At 47.2% G+C, this 19971-nt stretch overlaps 5 protein-coding genes across 5 annotated transcripts; 1 reads left to right on the top strand and 4 right to left on the bottom strand.

Annotated features, from left to right (window-relative positions):
• Nucleotides 1-615: 615 nt before the first annotated feature.
• On the bottom strand, nucleotides 616-3089 carry I302_104108 (uncharacterized protein; the record flags this gene model as incomplete). Its single annotated transcript, XM_019189474.2, has 3 exons — nucleotides 616-639; nucleotides 706-1990; nucleotides 2047-3089. 3 exons carry the CDS (start codon nucleotides 3087-3089, stop codon nucleotides 616-618), a joined length of 2352 nt encoding a protein of 783 aa, XP_019049036.2.
• A 1350-nt stretch (nucleotides 3090-4439) lies between these two features.
• Nucleotides 4440-6418, bottom strand: I302_104107 (uncharacterized protein; the record flags this gene model as incomplete). Its single annotated transcript, XM_065869800.1, has 9 exons — nucleotides 4440-4571; nucleotides 4664-4693; nucleotides 4753-4980; nucleotides 5272-5342; nucleotides 5406-5502; nucleotides 5559-5645; nucleotides 5725-5853; nucleotides 5942-6213; nucleotides 6355-6418. The coding sequence occupies 9 exons, from the start codon at nucleotides 6416-6418 to the stop codon at nucleotides 4440-4442; spliced, it is 1110 nt and encodes a 369-aa protein (XP_065725872.1).
• A 341-nt stretch (nucleotides 6419-6759) lies between these two features.
• Nucleotides 6760-7693, top strand: I302_104106 (uncharacterized protein; the record flags this gene model as incomplete). The annotated part of the gene is made up of 2 exons (XM_019189472.1): nucleotides 6760-7020; nucleotides 7115-7693. The coding sequence occupies 2 exons, from the start codon at nucleotides 6760-6762 to the stop codon at nucleotides 7691-7693; spliced, it is 840 nt and encodes a 279-aa protein (XP_019049034.1).
• Nucleotides 7694-8012: 319 nt separating this feature from the next.
• Nucleotides 8013-14301, bottom strand: I302_104105 (uncharacterized protein; the record flags this gene model as incomplete). Its single annotated transcript, XM_019189471.1, has 6 exons — nucleotides 8013-8108; nucleotides 8261-9364; nucleotides 9425-10418; nucleotides 10485-10751; nucleotides 10802-13803; nucleotides 14026-14301. 6 exons carry the CDS (start codon nucleotides 14299-14301, stop codon nucleotides 8013-8015), a joined length of 5739 nt encoding a protein of 1912 aa, XP_019049033.1.
• A 1336-nt stretch (nucleotides 14302-15637) lies between these two features.
• Nucleotides 15638-19596, bottom strand: I302_104104 (uncharacterized protein; the record flags this gene model as incomplete). The annotated part of the gene is made up of 11 exons (XM_065869799.1): nucleotides 15638-15822; nucleotides 15893-15932; nucleotides 16005-16122; nucleotides 16194-16351; nucleotides 16490-16869; nucleotides 16957-17365; nucleotides 17445-17954; nucleotides 18004-18225; nucleotides 18283-18619; nucleotides 18683-18992; nucleotides 19101-19596. The coding sequence occupies 11 exons, from the start codon at nucleotides 19594-19596 to the stop codon at nucleotides 15638-15640; spliced, it is 3165 nt and encodes a 1054-aa protein (XP_065725871.1).
• Between the last annotated feature and the right edge of the window lie 375 nt (nucleotides 19597-19971).

Below are 19971 nucleotides of genomic sequence, written 5' to 3'. Positions count from 1 at the left end.
TGTTTGAGTATCCAGCTGCCAGTGTCGAGTCATCTGGGATCTCATCTCGTAACTCAATGTTTGATCGGCAATACCCGAAGTTGATGAGATCAAAAAATAGTTTGACGAGGTTAGTCACTTCGCAGATTTCTCATCTAGTGAAGTGGGAAATGGTCTTGTTCAGATGCTTGTGCTGGACCTGAGTGGTATGCGATGCCCAATCGAAAGAGGTCATATCAATTTCATAGTCACATAAAAGAATAATCAACAAACAACAACTAAAATAACATGAATAATCAAAATATATACAATAAAAGGGGATTACAACGGATTGGGGTGACAACAGGAGATGGTGGTGGTGATAGCCATAAAATCGGATATACAAAATGAAAGAAGAGATTTTACAACTGAATGTGAGCGTTGAAGGGGGGAAATGACGATCCAATGAGATAACGAAGAAAGAAGTGGAAAAGGGAAAATGTATCTGGTATTCGCTATATAATGATGATTCGACTTCAAATGGGAAATAGAAGAATGAAGAAGAGGATAAAGATGCGTCACTAGTCGAAGAAGATGAGCGAAAAGAAGATGATAGAAACGCTTATTAAATCAGACAAAAAGGTATTAACACCCAATTTACAACACAAATGCCATAGCACCCTTTCCCATCCAGGCACGAATTAGCATACTGTATTCCATTTCTCGCACAACAGCATGAACACTTACATGATGTACCATATCCATAAATCTCTTACCTCTTGAAGGCTTCTCCATAGGCGGGATATTGATATTCACTTCCTTTCCTCTTAATCTCATTTCTCTTTTCAACATCCTCTTCTCCTTTCTCGCTTCCCCTCTTCGAGTTCGCTTACATCCTCCACTTGCTGCTTTACAGGGTGATTCCATCTTTGCGAAAGGCAGCGGTCCATCTTTCCCTACATCGGTGGATCTGGCTTTACTCTTCCCATCATCTTCGATACCCCTATACGCCTTGAAATCTGAGATGAGTCTATCGAGACCTTTCTTAGCTTTGACGATCGAATCCATACTCTTTTCCTGCATGGTTTCAACTTGCTCGTCCAATGAGTCTGATAAGGCATCGAGTCGACTTTCGACATATTCAGATAGAGAGTCGAACATTGCCGAAGCACGAGCAAGAGATTCCGTATTGGCGGAAGGGACATGTGAGATGAAGAAGTTTCCGATGCCGTCTTTGAGTAGGACCGCACCTCTCGAAGCTCGGTCCACGGCGGCAGCAGTGGTGTTGGTCTTTGAGCTGAAAAGTTGAGCGGTCCTTTCGACTAAAATCTGTAGTATCGGACTAAATATGCCATCAACGTATTGCGAAGATGCGATAGCGTAAAATTTCACTGGGCCTACGATCCTATCGAAGACTTGGCATCGGACGATCGTAGACAAGCTGCAGGAGCAGTCGGGCGGAGAGGCCTGAGTCGCGGGGGTGGTATTGACATCAGGCTCATCGGTCTTATTCGCTCCAAGAAGTTTTTGTGTAATCTTCTTGGCGATGGATACCTTAGACTCTGGAGGATTTACCGAAGGAGGTACTGTGAGAGCGACGTTATTATTCCTGACGGACAGCGAACAGCAAGAGGTGGATGATCTAGAGTTGTGGTTCCCTTCTCTGATGTGTTTACTGCTTTCATGGGCTGTGGTGTCGGCAGTCGGCTTGATGCTTGCAGCTGAGGAGAGTCTGTCGTGTATCGATGATAACGTCGCTAACGCTTGTTCGATCAGTCGAGGATCCGGCTGAACAGCAGTAGTAGGGGTACTAGCTGCAGAGACTGACGAAGTCGATGCTGGCGAAGCGAAAGGTAGATGATCCCAAAATGATGAGGATTTGGGGGTTTCGACTGAAACAGCAGTAGTGGCGATGCTTGCTCGTTCGGTTCGTGCGTCAGGGACGAAAGGAACGAACAGGTTGGAACCGAAAGATCGTATCAGAGTGATGGAGACGAAGGAAACAAGGGCGAAGTAGGAGACTCGTGTAGACCTGAGCAAGCATGAGTCAGCACACTTTGATTAGACATATGAGTGGTATCGACTCACCATTTCCTCGCAATAGCCTTGATAGCCTCGACGTTATCAGCGGCGAGAACCTGCTGGGTTTCCATATTCTGCATAACATCCTCTTTGAGGCCATCGGTAGCTTCATCATCTAACTGAAACGTCTTCCCGTTGGTCGAGACATGAAGATCTCTCAGAAAGGTCTTGATCCTTTCCCCGGTGAGAGTCTCATCCCCTGCTTCTTCGGACCCAATACTCAGTTTGGGCATCTCAAGCTCTTCTGTCACTTGAGGTCGACCAACTTCTTCTGGTATTTCTTGGATATCTTCCGTAGAATTCAAGAGCTGGTATCCACTTCGATCCACAATAGGGACGTTGACGTCTTCCTTAGGAGGAGTCCACAGCTTACTGGAACGCAACCAAGAATCCTCCACACCTCTTCTAACCGGACTAGAACTTCTTCGAGGGGATAGTTTTCCGAGTGCGACGACGGATGAGAGCGTGGGCTCAACAATGGTTGTTCCGGATCTGGGTCTGACGCCGTGATCAGCTTGAGGAGGCGGGAAGCCCATGATCGAGGCACTGGGAGTCGTGCGAGAGGAAGAGGTAAAGCTTGCTCCGTCAGGATAGATTAGACGGATGTGTTCGGAGGAAGTATGGAGAGTATCTCTTGAGGAGTCGAGCTTTGAGGTAGAAGCTTCAGCGTCGGTATATCCCGAGAGTGAGGGTGAACCAATCTCGTCTTCATGGGTATGTTCGAGAATCACCGCCCCTCCATCTTCAACATCCGCATCTCTACCTCCATCAGAAGAAGTAGACCACTGGGATCGGGTTTCGTGTTCTAGTCCATGAGAATCGCTGCTGGTATCGCTAAACCCGACATCGCCCAGGACGGATGGGCCAACGGAGGACTCTTCGATATCCATCCATGATCCGGAAAGGTCGGAGGTGATTTCGTCGTCGGACGGATGGGGGTGAGAGGAAGAAGGCGATAAAGGTGGTGAGGACGTAAGGGTTGACGAGGATTCTCCGAGGGGAGTTGAGGGTGTCGGCGACATCTCAGATTTAGGCTTGACTTGGGTCATGGTAGAGCTGGTGAGGTAAAGAAGGGTAAGTGAGTAGGTGATTCCGGAAGTTTACGTGTACAAGGGAGGTCGTGAGCCGCTGAGGGACTGCGAATGGGAAACAAGGGAGAGAAGGAGGGTTGCATATCTGGGAAGGGTTTCGCTGAATAGACTAGCTTCACCAGGTATGGATATGAAGTAGATGAGTACTCACGATGTTGTTTCTTCCAATCCGCAGACGAACCTTGTATACTATCTCTCTGAGTAACGATTATTCACCCTCCTCGGTCTTATCCGGCCCGCTACCTCTTACACCTTGGTAAAGGGGAATGTGGATCTGACAAATGGACTTATCAGTATATGTAGATAATGAGCATCTAGAAGGGAGCAAACGTAGATGACCGACAGGAGGAGGATGAAAGATGATAAACGTACTCACCTCGTTTGAATAATAGTATGTAATGTGTGTACCGTACGACGAGCGGCAAATGACCAATGACCGAGATTGAGTGATGAGTGATCCGCTGTGATGTGTGTTGTATAACGATTCCAGTCTGTGGACAAGTGAAGTGAGCTTGAAACTCGTACATCAGAAGGAGAGGTCGACTAGCTGAAGGGACGGAAGAGAAAACTTGACCACTCGTTGGGCTAGGAGGGGGAGGTGAAACACACTCACACTGGATAAGCGGGAAAGCAGGTCTCACCTAGAGTAAGGTTGTATCGCTTTTGGGTTAAAGCGGGAATTGGGTACTGTGTTTGACGTAGGGGAGGTCGAGATGTGTATGCGCTGGTGATAGTCTATGGTGTACGGGTGATCTCTCACATACTCTCGGGAAGATGGATGAGAATCTTATATTAAGGAAGAAAGAGGAGGAGAGGAAGAAGAAAGGATGTAGATGGATAGATGGATAGATAGCAAAGTGATGGTGGATGGTGGGAATGGTGGACTGGTCGGTTGTAATTGAATATTTGAATATTTGTATATTCAGGGTGCAAATCCACTAATCACCTCTAATCAACCAAAGATAACGTTTTTACCCATTCAGACCATGTCAACCATTCAACCATCATCAGATCTTGCGTACTCGTAGTCATCATTCTTCGTACATCTACATATCCCTACAATAGTATTATGCATTAGCAGAGGGCATCTACTGGATCGGTCCTCGTAAATCGGAATGAGCATTCCATTCTATACATTGATAAATACACACAACACACATAGACTGATAAAGACACCTTTACTACTATACAACTGAATAACGTAATGTGGAGACCCCACGGACGATCAACTGATAATGGACTCCTCGGTATATGCGTTACCGGTTTAAAGGGTTAATGGGGATAGATAGTGGCACTCTGCTTAGACGCTCATGGGATAAGAGTCTGAGCAAGACTACCAATCTTAGGTCGATATGGTCCAGTAGGTAGACCTGCTGAGATCCGTGTTGTCTTCTCGTCAATTTCATGAGGTGGAACGATGTCAAATAGCTTCACACCGTCCTGTTTCATCAAGAGAAATCAGTATAGATTCGCAACACCCTTCCATCATGTATATAGGATGGGTATCATTAGGATGTACGGGGGTTGCTCACCGTTTCAAAGACAGTCCAATTACCAGTATGCTGCACGTACCAAGTCAGCTGATGTTCGAAAATGAATTCGTATGAGCCAGCGGACTCACGCAAATTCTACTTCTAATAACTTCCACCAACCCTCTCAAACCGGGTTTATTCCTTATTCTCTCCTTCTCTTCCGCATCGGTCAGACCAAAGATCCTTCCGGTTTCTTGGATGAGTAAAGTGATATCGGTTGTGAAGGTGAAAGATACTCCTAGAGCGGGTTTGATGTCCATCTTGTTGAATGATGATTGGGGGTTTGTAGGATGAGAGGATGCGGTGGAGTTGATTATCTATGTTGAAAGCCGATTGATATCAGGGACGATTGCTTTACAGGGAGGAAGGACGCGAGGAGTTGGGGTCAGATGAGGGGAGGATAGGGGCGAAAGGGAGGAAGATAGAAGCGGAGACTTTAAAAGGCGAGAGGCGCGAAAGATCAAGCCGGAGACGAGGACTCATGGTAAAAAGTGAGACGAGAGAGGGAGAAGTAACAGATTCAGAACAAGGGGAATTTTGGGGTGAGGAGGTGAGAAATTGACGCAGAGAGGTCTGAACAGGCATGATGAGCGATATCATATACTCACAAACGACACCATGCCTTTAGAATAGGTGATCTCAGCGATCTCCTCCATCAGAGTGATCAAGTCGGCGTGGCCTGATGTTATGGTTGCACAATCAGCTCGATCTCATTCTGAACGGAGGAAACGGGGAAGCTAACCTTGTGCAGAAGTAGCGGACAAGAGATCCTTGAAATGGGTAAATATCGTATCTACCACCAGTACTTTCGTTTCTCGTTGATCCAGGTCATCGTTCGGCTGTCAAGCATTATCAGCTGCGTTCTATCGATTCTAATTCGCAACTCAGGCCTTACATTCCTGATCTGCGATATAGCTTCAAACATATCTTCCAGCTTGAAAGCATTTATCACTACTATCCTCTCCAATATCAAATTTGGTTCCTACGTTCTTAACATGATCAGCTGGGTTCCATGTGCTATTATTTCACAACCAAGCAGCTGAACAGAGGATCAAGCTCACATCGACATGCCACTCCTCCAATATCATGTTGGCTCTTTCGGGCGAGAACGATCCCTCCGTATCTATCCAGGTACATATCGCTTCTGGGTCCGAGGCGAGGATCCGGAGCGAAGCGTGAAGGGCAAGTAGCTATTCGTTCGCATCATAAGCTTAGCTCCTATCTCACATGATAGGCACTCTCTAAGGCTGGAATTTAGATTGAACAAGCTGTACTCACAGACTTCCCAACTTTCCTCGGTCCAGCCAATTCAATCACCCCTATTCCATCCCACTTTCCAAACATATCATCCAAAATATCAATCCCAAATCCCTTCCACCCTCCATCTACTTCCTCTACTTCATCTGCTGATATGCCTTCTGGAGCGGTTAGTCTCACGCAGATCGATACGAGGCAGTCGAGCTGGATGGTCGATAATATAGGAACAAGGCGGAGGACAGTGGAAGGAGAAGAGAATATGAGTGATTCGGTGGTTTTTATTCCTGCAGAGTCTACGGAAAAACGAGGTCAGCTATGCTCGTAACATGCAAGATACAGTGCATCCTGTCATGAATCCACTCTAGTGTGAAATGCAGACACATCGATTGAACACCACGTATGAGCTAAGTCTCTCTCAAGGGAACACCACTCACCCAACTCCGGTACGAGTGTAGCCAACTCGGCAGGCAACGAGTCGACCAATCGCTTGAGAAGCATTCTGAGATTTCAACCTTGTCTATAGTCGCTCTGTTGTTACTGGCTGATCATTTGTCAGAGTGATATTGTAATGATGAAGGATACGAGCGAAAAAGAGAAGACGAGGAAGAGAAGGAAGAATCGAAAAAGTCAATTCCAAGTATCCAAAGTGGTCATCCTCCACTCTGACCATCTATTGTCCGTGCGCGACTTCAACTCGTACGAAATCCAACTCACAAACATCATTCAAACTCCTATCTCTCTCACATCCGCTATCAACCACGAACCAAATCACATCCCGTGCAGTCATTTGAAAAGTCACCTCCCTCATCCCATCCTCACCTCTCCCACAAGATACCACCATGTCATCGACCCCCCAATCCCAACCATTCAAAACCGACTCCCTACTCCCCACTTCCCTCCCCTCCGCGACATTAGGTCGAAGACGACACATCTCCCAGACCCAGACCCAAAGCAATTTCAACGAGGAATCGAGTCAACTAACTACAGAAGAGAGGTTCCAGAGGGGCCTGGATGCAGAGCATGAGAGGTGGAATGAACGGATAGATAGGGAGATCAAAGGTGTGGTGGATGGGTTGAAGGATCTGATTGAGCTGGCTGATGTGAGTTGTGACGATATACTACTGCAGCGTAGCTTCTTGATTCTGGCATGTACCATGACTTGATCAGATCTCTCAGCTGACTTCTTGAGCGTAGATCGGCACCTCCCCCTCCCCTCTAACATCCTCAACCCTCCCCCTCCACCTGCCCCTGCGGACCTCCTCGTTAATTCGCTCAGCACAGAACATCCGAGATATAGCGCACGAGCTCAAGCTCCTCTTAGTCCTGGGAGACGAGCAGGGTATAGCTCAGCGGAGGGATCATGAGATGGATCTAATTAGGAGGGATATACAGCGCAAGAGGGGTGAGGTGGGGAGGGAGTTTGGGGGGATGTTGGGTTTGGAGGGGAGCGAGGAGGAGGAAGGGGAGAAGGGCGAAAAGGCGCAAGGGATGGAGGAGGAGATTTCGAGTGGTCAAGATGTGCAGATGGGACTGTCTGAGTCCATACCTCAAAGTCAAGTGGGTACTATACCAGATACCACTCAGTCAGAACGATTACCTCAACAAGATCAAGCGCAGAGTGATCTAGGGCATCAGCAACCATTAATTGAAGACCAACCTACCAATGTACAGAGTCAACAACCGAGTATTAACGCAGATTCAAATACCGACTCAATGGAAGTAGACAGGAATAACGAAGATGACGAGGAAGATGACTTTGAGGAAGTCTCGTAAACGCATTTGTCTCCTTTTCATCACCCTTGTACCATCTCGTAAACAGTGTTATATCCTCCATCACATCAAACACTCCACACACCGTATTGTATACCCCGCACATATCATACCAAATTACATGCATCATATAAGTCAAATCCCACAATATAAATAATATATATATAAAGATACCAACTATCAAGATATCAAACTTGCACTGTAGTATCTTAATTATGTTTCCCCTCGTGTCTTACTAATCATCAAGATCATCCCTCGCACTCTCTCCTCTCATGAACCAAAGAAAGCATCTCTCGTGTATATTCCTAACCGTATGTTACACCTAATCCTCTCCATCATGGAACGGCCACGCTACCGTCAACCTAGGCGGAGCGCCATCCATCTTTCCAACCCCTCCATCAGACCACCATTCGTCGTACTACAAAGCAAAAAGATGTCAGCTTCATTCTCAGCCATCACAAGCACAAACATCACACAAAAGGCAAATGAAGTGTCAAAGGGAACAATGATTCTTTCACATGTATTATTTGAAACAGAGAGAAAGTCACGAAGAAAAAGTAAAGCACTAACCTCCTTCTGAGCATCCTCCAACTCAGCCAACATCCTAATAGCATAAGCATGCAACCTCTTATCATACCCTTTATCATCCTCCTTCTCCCTCTTACTAGAGGAATGCGAATCTATCGATCGCAATTTCTCCTTATCCTCCTCTATGATCAATCCCTCAAGCGCACTAGCAGTTTTCGGTGGCAGAAGGCTCGACCTTTTACTAAATGATTTAGACATATGTGGTGAAGCTGGCGGACCTTGTCGACCAGGACTGGAGGGAGGGGGTGGGGGTGGTTGCGAGGTTCTTCGTGAGGGCGACGGAGGTTGGGGTTGGGGAGTAGGATCGAACGTATCTGATCGAGGGGAGGTAGTGGGTAATTCAAATTCGAATGAAAATGTGTTGGGCGATTTGGGTCCATTTCCTCCTCCGAGTGCTGGTGACCCAGTCAAGATAGTAGGTGGTTTGGCCTTTCTTCCGGTGGGGACGGTGGGTGAAAGTTCGGGTGAAGAGGGTGCAGAGGGTGGTTTGGTGTGAATCTCAGGTATCCTAGGTGAAGGTTTTGAAGACGGGGTGAGTCCCATGTTGGGCGAGGAAGAAGGCGACGGTGAATCATCACCCATCACCGGTGAGGCCGAATTGGAAGGAGAACTCGAAGATGAATCCTTTCGTTTCTTCTTATTTCCAAATGACTTCTTCAACCAGTTCGTAGCCTTTCCAATCTTACCTGATGATCCCGATCCACCAGGCACATCATTCTCAATCCTACCCTCTTGGCTGATTTGATTTCTGGCATTAGATTCAGACTGACCATCGATGCCCAATCCCAACCCCAACAACTTCTCAGCCTTGTTGACAGGAGCGGTATATTTGGGGGACTCAGCAACCATCGTAATCGTAGATTTACTTCTGGGGATCCCGTTGAATCCATATTCCGATACAGGCGTAGTAGGTACGACCTGTTCTTCCTTTGTTTCCTCATCCAACCCATAAAGTTTAGGTTCAAGTTCGTCATGTCTTCGTTTGATTAGATCAAGTCGAGTCTGAAGTAGTTTGACAGATTCAATTTCTAACAAGTGACCCGACCCATCTTCTTTCTTCGTGTGAATATGACCTAGTCGGAAGACCTACGATTCAAATATCAGCCATTATCCCCTGTCCGTGAGTCAGCAGCTAGAATGACATACCACAAGCCTCAGGATATAACTTCTAACAGATTGAGACCAGAACAACAACAGTCTCTCGAACAGCTCCTTCTGCAATAACAACCCCAAACAAAGCTCCTTCCTATCTTCAGGTCTAGCAGTCAACACCTCCCAATGCGTAAAGACGAATGCAATAGCTTTGACAAGTGTTAAAGCATGCTCGCCCTCTGTCAAAATAAGCCTGACGACATAGATCAAATGAGGTATATCCAACAACGAGTAGATAGGTTGTTGTTGTTGGATATCGACCGCGGCTCCAGGGTTGGTGCCAAACCCAATACCAGAAGTAGTAGTTTCGAAAGGCGGATCAACAATCCCATCTAACAGATCAAAAAGTGAGAAAACGCCTTTGGGAGCGTACAAAGAAGTCTTCGAAATCAAGTTCTTGGTCCACACATCGATGATATCCGTCCATAATTGCGTACCATCACATTCCATCATCCTACTTTGACCATTTTGAAAGTCAGGTATCATAACTCTGAGGTTCGCGAATGTAGAAATGGTTTCCACCAATCTTCGGTTGGCAGTTTCCAAGACAGGCGGTTTTTGACTTCCTCTAAATCCGGCAGTTTCGGTAGCTTCAAAGTTCGTAGAAGAAGATGAAGTGGTGACAGCGTTGACCGACCCGAGGATATAGGAATGACATTTCTTAGCGAAGATGGTAGCCAGGTGGGCATACCCGGGTGCTCGCATCAATTCGGATGCTGGGACAGGTCGATTGAGGGCTTCATAATATTGTACGATTGGTCCAAGGTAGATAGCAAGTTGTCGATGATACGCTCTGTAGAACGCTGGAAATAGTTCGGAATCGTCCGATTGCCATCGTCGAAGCCAGTTTCCAGGTTGGAATAGGAAAGCGTCCCGTTCCTCTTCGGTGGGGAACTCAGGTGCCAGAGCTGCTAATCGGGCAGTATAGGCTCTAGAGTTGTCGAAACAAAGAGGAAGGAGATGTTCAGGATATTCAGGCTTGACGGGGCTGGGAATCAGATAATCGTTAGAAAGGAGTGCATTTGGACAAAGTTCAGCGGGAAGTATCACTCACCAAGCAGGAACACCCATCATAATATTCTTGGTGAACCTCATCAAAGCCCCCTTCGGAGGTTGAAGTACCGTAACCAGTTGTTCACCCACATGAGGTACTCTGAAGAAAGCAAAAGCAAGGAACCTTCCACTGAAAAGCAAGGTATTGTGGAAAACACCTTTCGCACCCAACTTGCTCATGACGAATGTCATACATTTGATCATCATCTGAGTGAATCTGGTTTGATGAGCCGGGCAATTTTTCAAAGCTTGTTCGGAAAGACATGCACTGAACAGAGTGTCAGCTAATATGGCCATTACTGTAGACGAGCAGCTCACCTCTCAACCACAGCAGCTAGACCTTCCAGACATGCTCCTCGCTCATTAGCAGGCTGTTCGACCCTCAACTCAAACAAGAGCGCATCGGCCCAATCGAAGCATGCCGCTCGAAGGATCGTATAAGCCTGTTCCTCCGATTGATCATATGCTCGCTTGTCGATTTCAAGCATCAAGTTCAACAGATCGTTTCGCAACATTGTAGCTCGATCCGCAGAGGTGACACCCGTAGACGGGTATCTGAACGAATAAAGTAATCTTTCAACTTCTTTGGCCAAAGCTCGGATGGTGAACTGTGGATCGGGGTTGATGACTTGACTTCTGCTCATCAATGATTTCGATCTCTCTCGAGGTTTCTGCAATTCATTCTTCTCTTCCGGTTGAGGGCTGGGAGATGTGATCATTGCTGGTGAAGCCAAGGCAGATTGTGGCGCAGGAGGTAATGGAATATCAGGTGCGATGCTGAGTGCTGGTGGAGCCGCTTTCTTCTCTTCTACTGGTTCCTCTTTGATCTCGACTGATACAGGAGCAGCTGGCGTTTCAGCGATGACCGTTCCCTCGGGCGAAATATCACCGAATCCCAATCCGTCCAAATTCCTTTCAGGCGGTGTATGAGGTGGTGAAGGTGAAGGCGTCTCATTCGTCGAAGAAGCGTTTGACGGTGTTCTGACATGATCGGAGGACGATATTCTGGAAGAGTTGGATCTCGACCTCGAGCGACTATGACTCAATTCGGGTTCGGATTCATTTGCAGGTGCATGAGGCAGGGGCTTATCAGGTGAGAGTGAACCTTGGCTGAGCATAGGCGCGGAAGATGACGAAGCAGAAGCGAAGAACTTTGCCACCGAAGGTGTGATATAACTTGGTTGAGAAGAACCACCCATATCCGAGGATGATTTCCAAAAATCCTCCAGCACGGGTATGCTGCCTGCTGGTCCATCGAAGCTTTGAGACCTTCTCCGTTCGGAAGCTGTGCGCTGTAGCTTTGGTGGAAGAGGGGTTGCTCGAGGAGATCTTGTCGAATATGATCTAGCTGGCGAGGCTTTTGGCGAAGCTTTCGCTTTTGAGCCTCTATACGGACTACGAGGATTTCTAGGGGATCGTCGAGGTGTCGTAGGAGATCCAGCAAGATTAGGATGGCCCGCAAATTTCTCAAATCCAAAGTCAAAGTCTAGGTCGAGATCAGGCAACGAAAGTAGATGAAGGGATTTGGAGTGCTTGATTGGTGATATCTCGATAGGCGTAGAACTAGATGCTCTGGTCGTCGAATCTGAAAATTCGGGTGATCTCGTCTTCGATGTCAGATCCTCAATTTTGGCCACAGGGGTGATATCAGCTGGAGGAGCGAGAGATACCCTATTGGCCATAGCACTGAGATAAGGCAATGACGATGAAGGGATTATCTCGGATGAAGGAGTTTCGGGGGACTGCTCAGAGGGAGCTGAGACAGGTGAGACGGTCTGAGGTGGTGCAGGGGCATCACGAGCAAGGCTTCGTGGTTTGGATGGACCAGCGACATTCAGCAAAGGCGAAGTACCCGTCGAAGCAGCACGTAACATTGGTGGAGGAGCGGGATACATTGTTCGATCAGCTGAGAAGGAAGCTCTGGTCTGGGATTCAGGGGAATCACGATGTTGGACAGGTGAAGGGGTAGGTCGAGAACCCATGGACGGTCGTCGAAGTTCGTCTGTCGATGGTCTTCTTAGCTCGTCACCCGATGGACGTCTTCGCACAGGTGGAGTCTCGCTTCTTTCCTTCTCTTTGCCTTTCCCACTGTCCTTTCGATGAAACAGCGCTTTCAACGCACCAGAACTCTTCTTCAGTGATATCCCAGAAGGTTTCTTGTCCATATCCACCGGTGGACTGAGAGTGGCAGTGCTCGCCACACCCAAAGTCCGCTGTTGCATAGCTCTAATCTCTTTCTTCGTTGGGGCAGTCTCGGTTGATGTCCTCAGTAAATCTTCAGATCTTCTGCTGAACATTGGTGGCTTCTCAGCTTTCTTCCATGAGGAACTCGATAAGCTGGGTGGAGCGTTATCCAGAAGGGACGAAGGTGGTGTACTGAGAGACGCCTGTCTGGATGCAGGTGAGGGACTGACAGATCGCAGCTGGTCTAATGATTTTCTGCCTCCTTTTTGAGGTAGTGGAGTAGGTGAGAGAGGCGGTGCGGTCTGATTCCTTTCCAAAGGTGGTCTATCTTCGCTTGGTGCAATATCACTACTCATCTTCTTGACCGGTACCATCTTAGCAGTAGGCAACCTAGTTTTGTTTCTGGCAGGAACGACTGGTGTCTCGTCGATTGATGTTCCTCTCAATCCCATGTCAGTATCGGTGTTATCGATATGCACCCAATTTTGACTGAGTCGATTCTCCTTGACCTCCAAAGGTGGTGGTGTTTTACCTCGATTGGGAGGAATGTTGAGTGGTTTGGTGGATCCTCTGAGATTATTGATATCGGTCATAAGTGGCGTAGGAGGTAACGGACCTTGAGCCATAGCCGGGACCTGTGTCCTATTGGGTGTAGGTGATTGATGCTGGAATGATTTTGCTCGTTGAACAGCTATCGGTACAGAAGGTGACGGAGAGGATGAATCCATGATACTGGAAGAGGAAGCTATGATGGGATTATGTTCCGTCTTGTTCGAATGAGGAGTCTTCAGAGTTCTTGAAGATGTCGATGCTGTGGTTGAGAGTGAATTTGTTGATGCGCTTGCAGGAGCGACAGTCGAATGGGAGTTGGGCCCGGGAGACCTGCTCCTATTACTATGACTGGATCCACTACCACTCCCGCTAACACTTTTCTCCGTTGATCCACCACTGGACGATTGTAAAGTCGATGTTGGGCTGGAGAACAACGGTGATTTGGGTGAAGGGTAGGCAGCTGAATTAGGATAATATAATGGTCTATGAGGTGCAGGTGATACTGAGCGGATCTGCTGCTTCTGCTGCTGCTGTTGTTGTTGTTGGATCGCAGGCTTGTTGTACAGTGTCGTGTATGGGTCAAGCTATAACCACATCAAAATGTTAGTTCCGACGTATCCCGCTCATTATCCTCATTCTTGACTGATAACACTGGTATTCATATCCAACTTAATAACCTTGCTCTCCTTACACCAGAGTATCCGTGTTGATGTACACACCCTCATACAACCTTTCATCCACTTCCTTTATACCTCTCTCGTCGGTCATATGACCAAAAGCGGTATGAATAAATCGCATGCACTCACATTCTGGACACCCAGCTCAGTAGCTTTCCCAATAGCTCCAACCCCACCACCAAGAATGACCGGCGGACCCGTACTCCCCAATCTCCTTCTTGATGATCGCGTGTTCTCCTTGCCTACTCTTCTAGTCCCAGATCCAGATCCAGATCCACTGGCAGCTGCAGCCGGTGCAGGCATCTTTAACGGTATGGTGGTACTGGTTGCTGCCATAGTATGATGGTGGTGTGATGAGGATGAGGATGAGGATGCTGATGCTGATGTTGATGTTCTTTGCGACATTCTGGCTGATATGAAGGTAATAGTAGTGAGAATCAGTCAATCTGATGAGTATATTGAGCTGGAATAGGCAGATCAAGCAGGATACACGACAAGGGGTGTTTCATATGGGATGAGGCAGACTATAGGCTAGGACGAAAGGGATGATTACAGTGATAATGGGTAAGAACCAAAGGGATGAGATGTATGGTGATTGGATGAAGTCAAATACTCACAAAGGTATCGGTCGATATGGTCTAGCCCTTTGTTCCTCTTGTTCAATGTAGGTATCTATTTTCCTTTCTTCTGCTGATTATACTGCTATCGGGTTTGATGTGACATGCGATAGCAGTGGTGATGGTTGAATGCAAGTTGCAGTGGAATGAATGATCAACTCCTTTCTCTGTGTGTGACCAACTTTACTTTATTATCCATTCACACTCAATGTTTGTTATTGTTTGGTTGTCCTATAGGTCGTTGCGAGTTGCGCTTGGACCTTCGTATCAGTTTCAGGCTGTGCGAGTATGCAGATTTCGTTAAAATTCGTTTCGTAAGGTATCAATCTTCTTCTATCTTCTTCTGACCAAGTTGATAGATGCTTTGCTCGAGAGATACCGACGATCTACCGGAGGTGTACTTGATGATGATGATGATGGTGGGGATAACGTGAAAACGAGTGTGAGCGTGAGTGTTGAGTGTGAAACCTTGAAGACAGACGAGTACTCGTAATGTTGAGAAATATCAGTAGAACAAAGAGCACACTCAGTCTAGTTTCACTTTCACTTTGATAATTGATCTTCTACTTGGTTATACCGAAAAAGCACGCACGCGCCTCTTCTGTCAAAGAAATTCTCCGATTTCCCACGTTGTATCTGGCATAGTTACCCAATATAGTAATGCTTTGCAACACGTGAAGAACTGACTCTCATTACTTGACGCGACATGACGCGTCGTATGTGATTTTCTCATGACGTTTGAGTGGAAGAGATCTTTACGAGTAACCAACTTACTCCTAATGTTCTCAGGTACTCGCACGTAAAGATGATTCCTGCATTCTCAAGGGTTTGATTCACAGGGAGGGTCGAGGACGAGGCGAATATGTCAGTGGGCAGGCACACTTTCGTACAAGGGGACATGTTGAGGTGATAGAGTCACTTGCTTAGTATTCTGCGCTAGCTCGTTCCAGTAAGCTTGTCAAGTCTGAACATCATCGATGAGACGGGTAGATGGGTGACTAATTAAGTCGTGGAATGATACATATCATATCGCAAAATATCATCGATGGAATACGAAACTGATAAAACGTATAGCAACGCGGTACTTCTCTTCATCTCTTCTGTGAAAAACCAATGCCACTCGCTCATCTCTGCCCTCCTCCCAACCTGATCTTAAACGAAGTACTAGGCGTAAGAGCACTATCGATAGTAGTGGTATCAACGGGTGTATACCCCCCACCAAAGGCAGAGGGCGTCCCACCACCGGTCGACATGGATGGTGAAGGCGCAACGGACGAGGCGTTGAACATTGGACAATTCCTGTTCGCCTCTGTTCATTCGGTGATCCCATACATCAGCTCAAGGGTCCTTGACTAATTTACCAGCTGAACGGAACTTACTGGTATGACCAATCTGTCCACATGCACCACATTTACGTTTCTACCACATTCAACGTCAGTCGTCTCACCACTCCCAACATATGAATCGAATGCAAGATGGACGTTCACTCACCCCTCCCTCCAGATCCACTCCATCCACATCAGAAGCGTCCAGCGTCCTACTAGCATATTTCTTCCTCATGGCCCTTCTCTGCACATTCAATTTGATCTGCTCAATCTTCTTCTTCAATCTACCGAATTTGCCAGCAAAATGAAATCAGTCCTATACCTACATCCACTCAAAGGGGAGATGGAGACTTACGCAGCTTTCATAATCTCATCTTCCTCCTCATTACCGGTCGGTGCGAGCGAGTCGTAATTGTCCATATAGTACTCCAGTTTCTTATCTTCGGCTCTACGCAGATAAGCCTGGATGACAGCTGGTTCACGAACGATCTCGACGACTTCTTTGCCTTTGACCTGTTGGTCATAACATCAATCAGCTCTGCCTTCTCTCTGATATCTGATATAAGAAACCGGGTTTGTGAGAATGATCCTCATCTTGATCCGTGGACACTTATTCAAGTAAAATATATTATGCTTCGAACCACAACTCACCTTCCTCTTAATCCTCAAGACCTTCCCAGCCGTAGGATTCGCCCCCGTATACGTCGACTCGCCATCCAAACTGATCGCAGGACTCATCTCCCTCGGCGAATCAGCATACATCGGCGTATTGACCATTGAGTTTCCCCTCGAGAATGCCCTTCGACTATCACCCCTGTTGAACCTCGGCCCAAGCCCAGCAGGGGTAGATACGAAGTTCTGCATTCTATTATATTCCTCGTCATCTTCTGCGTTATATTCCGGTGGGTTGGGGTTGGACAGCGAGTTCCATTGAAGGTCCCAGACTTTACGCTTCTCCTCTTCGTAGATCCTATTTTGCTCTGCGTTGGATATTTTCACGACTGCCCCGCCGGCTTTGGCTTCTGCTTCCACTATTCTCACGATCACATCATATCAGCTGTCCATTGACTCAAGGAAGGATCACAGCTGTAATATCGGCAAGTGGAAGTCCCACTCACGCCTTCTGCCCTGCTCTGTCTCCCCTTTCCTCAAGAAATAATTCTTCATATTCGCTCTCAAGAAACTGAACCCCTCTCCTCTACCCGTCGGATCACCTTCGCCATGGACTACCAACCACGCCTTCTGCGCTTCAGCAAGTTTATAATTGTGCGTCGTAGACCACACAGCTAATTGCTGTTCTATATCCAATCCACTATCATCTTCATCCTCTTGTCCACCTTCCGCGGTCTTGTGATACCCTGAATCGTGTAGATGTCTCGCACCAACTTGCATAGCTTCGAACAGCGCTGCAGCTTCAGGCGTACAGAGTTCTAGCACCTCTTTACGCTCGGATGGGAACGAGTATTCCGGGTTCAACATCCAATAACCTTGATTTGGACCTGGTCCTCGTGCGAATGTGAGGAATTCCTATAAAATCAGATAGATTCATGTTGTCAGCTTGAAAATTCTTGTGATCAACAGAGAAGCAGCTCACATTCCCTTTAACCTTCAACCTCTGCCTCATCTGCAATTCCGTCTGATCAGGGAAATACTTCAACAGCTTGGCCATCTTGAACCTCTTCTGCTTCGAGTTCTGAATCAACAGCCAAGCAATGATCATCAACCTCATCTTGGACGTATTGGTGTTCTTCCTAGCATGTGGCGCATGAACCTCAGATTCGTTAGGAACTGTCTGCCCAACAGAGAAGATGTGATTGATAGGTCGAAGATAAAAGGTGGAATGCCCATTGATTGTCTGGCGAATCACGAGGAAATCGGTAGTTTCGGGGGTATGGCGGAATATGGGTGCTCTAATCAGGTTGTTATGTATCACTTGAGTTACGTTCCCGCGATCCACGTAGCCTAGCATGAATGGTTCCGCATCTCCAGGATTGAGGATTGACGGTTGTCCGAAATCGAGTTTGGGGACGTGTTCATCTTTGTCGTCCTTCTTTCGATAGTAGTTGACAATGGTGGTGCCCATACCGTAATTACTCATGATCGGGGGGTACTCCTCCTGCATACAATATTAGCTTGAACCTTTTGGTTCCGCTTAATCAGCTCACCGAAAACTCCAATAACACATATGGGCCTTTCTCCGCCAGCGATAGATCTTTAGTGGTTTTGAATCTTTCTGATGGGTCTGCAACAATCTTGTTTTTCTTCGAGCTGACTGCTGCAGAAGGGTTCGACTTGATCTTCGAAAATGAGAAGGTAACACCGGTTGGAAATTGAAGAGCAGGTCTGTGCCATGCTCTTGCTTCCGATTTGGTGAAAGTGGTTTTGTACTGTCAAACATGATCGTCAGCTTACGATGCAGGACTACTACTTCTAGCTGCACTTACGAAAGGAAGTTGAAGATGCCTAGCAGGTAACGAATGAAATACTTCAATAGCTCCAAACGTCTGCCTAATCCTGTATCTGGCTTCTCGGGAATGCTCATATAAATGATCGTTTGACATGTTGAACGGGTCCAACTTGGCTATCGCAGGCTGTACCACTCCTACTTCCTGTGTGATTTTCTTGAGTGTTTCTGCGGGTGCAGACTCCTCCTCTTCACTATCTATCAGATCGGGCGAAACACGCCTCGCATCCCATATGACATCGTTGATCCAATCTCCCGAATCCAGCACGCCATTCCGAGGAGCTAGCGGCTCGCTAGACTTCGAAGCGGGAACATCTCTGCAATTCGATCGAGTCCAAATCAGCTGGAATTCGACAACGGGAACTGCTTGAATGACTGACAATGAACACATGACTATCCCTGTTTCCCAATCTTCTAACTCCAGCGCATATCCCAGGTCATCATTCTGCCAATCCACCTGTACTATCCCATCGCCCACGTGATAATCCTGTTCCATCGTAATAGGCGGTCTGGTCATCTCCTTCTTCCGCCTGGCTCTCGCTTCCTTAACCCATTCTTTGTCGAAGAAGGATCCAATGGGAGCTTTGTAGTTCGGCTGGTCGGGGGACAGGACTTCCAGTTGAGGTAGGGAGGGGAGTAAGAAGCTTGCTGGTAGGTTGGGTATCGTACTTGGGTCTATGGTCAATGCGACTGAACACAAAGATTCGCGTAAGCTTACGACCAGACATCGAATAGCTAAACAAGTATCTTGGTGCGATGTGTGACACAGCTTTTCGTGCAGAAAGGAAGAAGACTCACATTCCTTTCCATTCTCCAGTCTCCTCTTCTTTCTCTTCTGCACCGCTACCGCCCTTCTATCCTGAGGCGTCTCATAGAAAATCTCGCTCATCCGCAATCGCTTTCCTTGTTGAAAATCCGGCCAAATCTTCATCACCTGTTCCAACTCCCTATCTTTCTTTGTCTTTTCCTTCTCCTTTCCTTTGCCCTTATCAACCGCAGCAGTCAGTTCCAGTCCCTTCCTAATCCACCTCTCCTCTTCCCTCTTACGCCGCTCTTCATCCCTTTTCCGCTGTTCCGCGTCCTCCTCCCCTTCCATACCATCTACAGAGATATCATCCTCGTACTTGTCCTCGTCGTTATCCTCAGCTTCTATCTCTGCGATTTGTTTTGAGGAGCTTGCGGAGCCTTCACCCAGAAACGAGCCGAGGGAGGAGAGGTCGATACCTGCTGAGGCTAGGACGCTCGAGAGACCGAAGGATGCGACTGATCCGAGAGCTTCGTCTTCAGATGCCATCGTGAAGGATCAATATCTACGTGACGAGAGGGACGGACGAGTCGGACAGGTGTCACAGTAAGAACAATCGATTGGTAAGAAGGAGGACAGAAGACAACAAGATGTAGATTGTCCGTTGTGTTTAACGGTGAGATGTTGTCGATACTCGAATGTGATGTTGTGCCTTTTATATGCTAATGATGGTGGCGAACTCCGCTCTGAAGGGCTCACATCCACCCAAGAACGGAATCAAATCTAGGTTACACCATGATAACCGGAGTGAATCATTCGAGATTTCAAAGATTCGAAAGATCAGTGGACAATGGTACACTATACTACACTATACCACACTATACTCGTCATCTCTCACCATAGACAGCTCGTGATACTACTGAG

Source organism: Kwoniella bestiolae, chromosome 2 (genome assembly GCF_000512585.2).
Source record: "Kwoniella bestiolae CBS 10118 chromosome 2, complete sequence".
NCBI lineage: Eukaryota > Fungi > Basidiomycota > Tremellomycetes > Tremellales > Cryptococcaceae > Kwoniella > Kwoniella bestiolae.
Note: the sequence above shows the minus strand (reverse complement) of the source record. Positions and strands in the feature narration are given on the sequence as shown.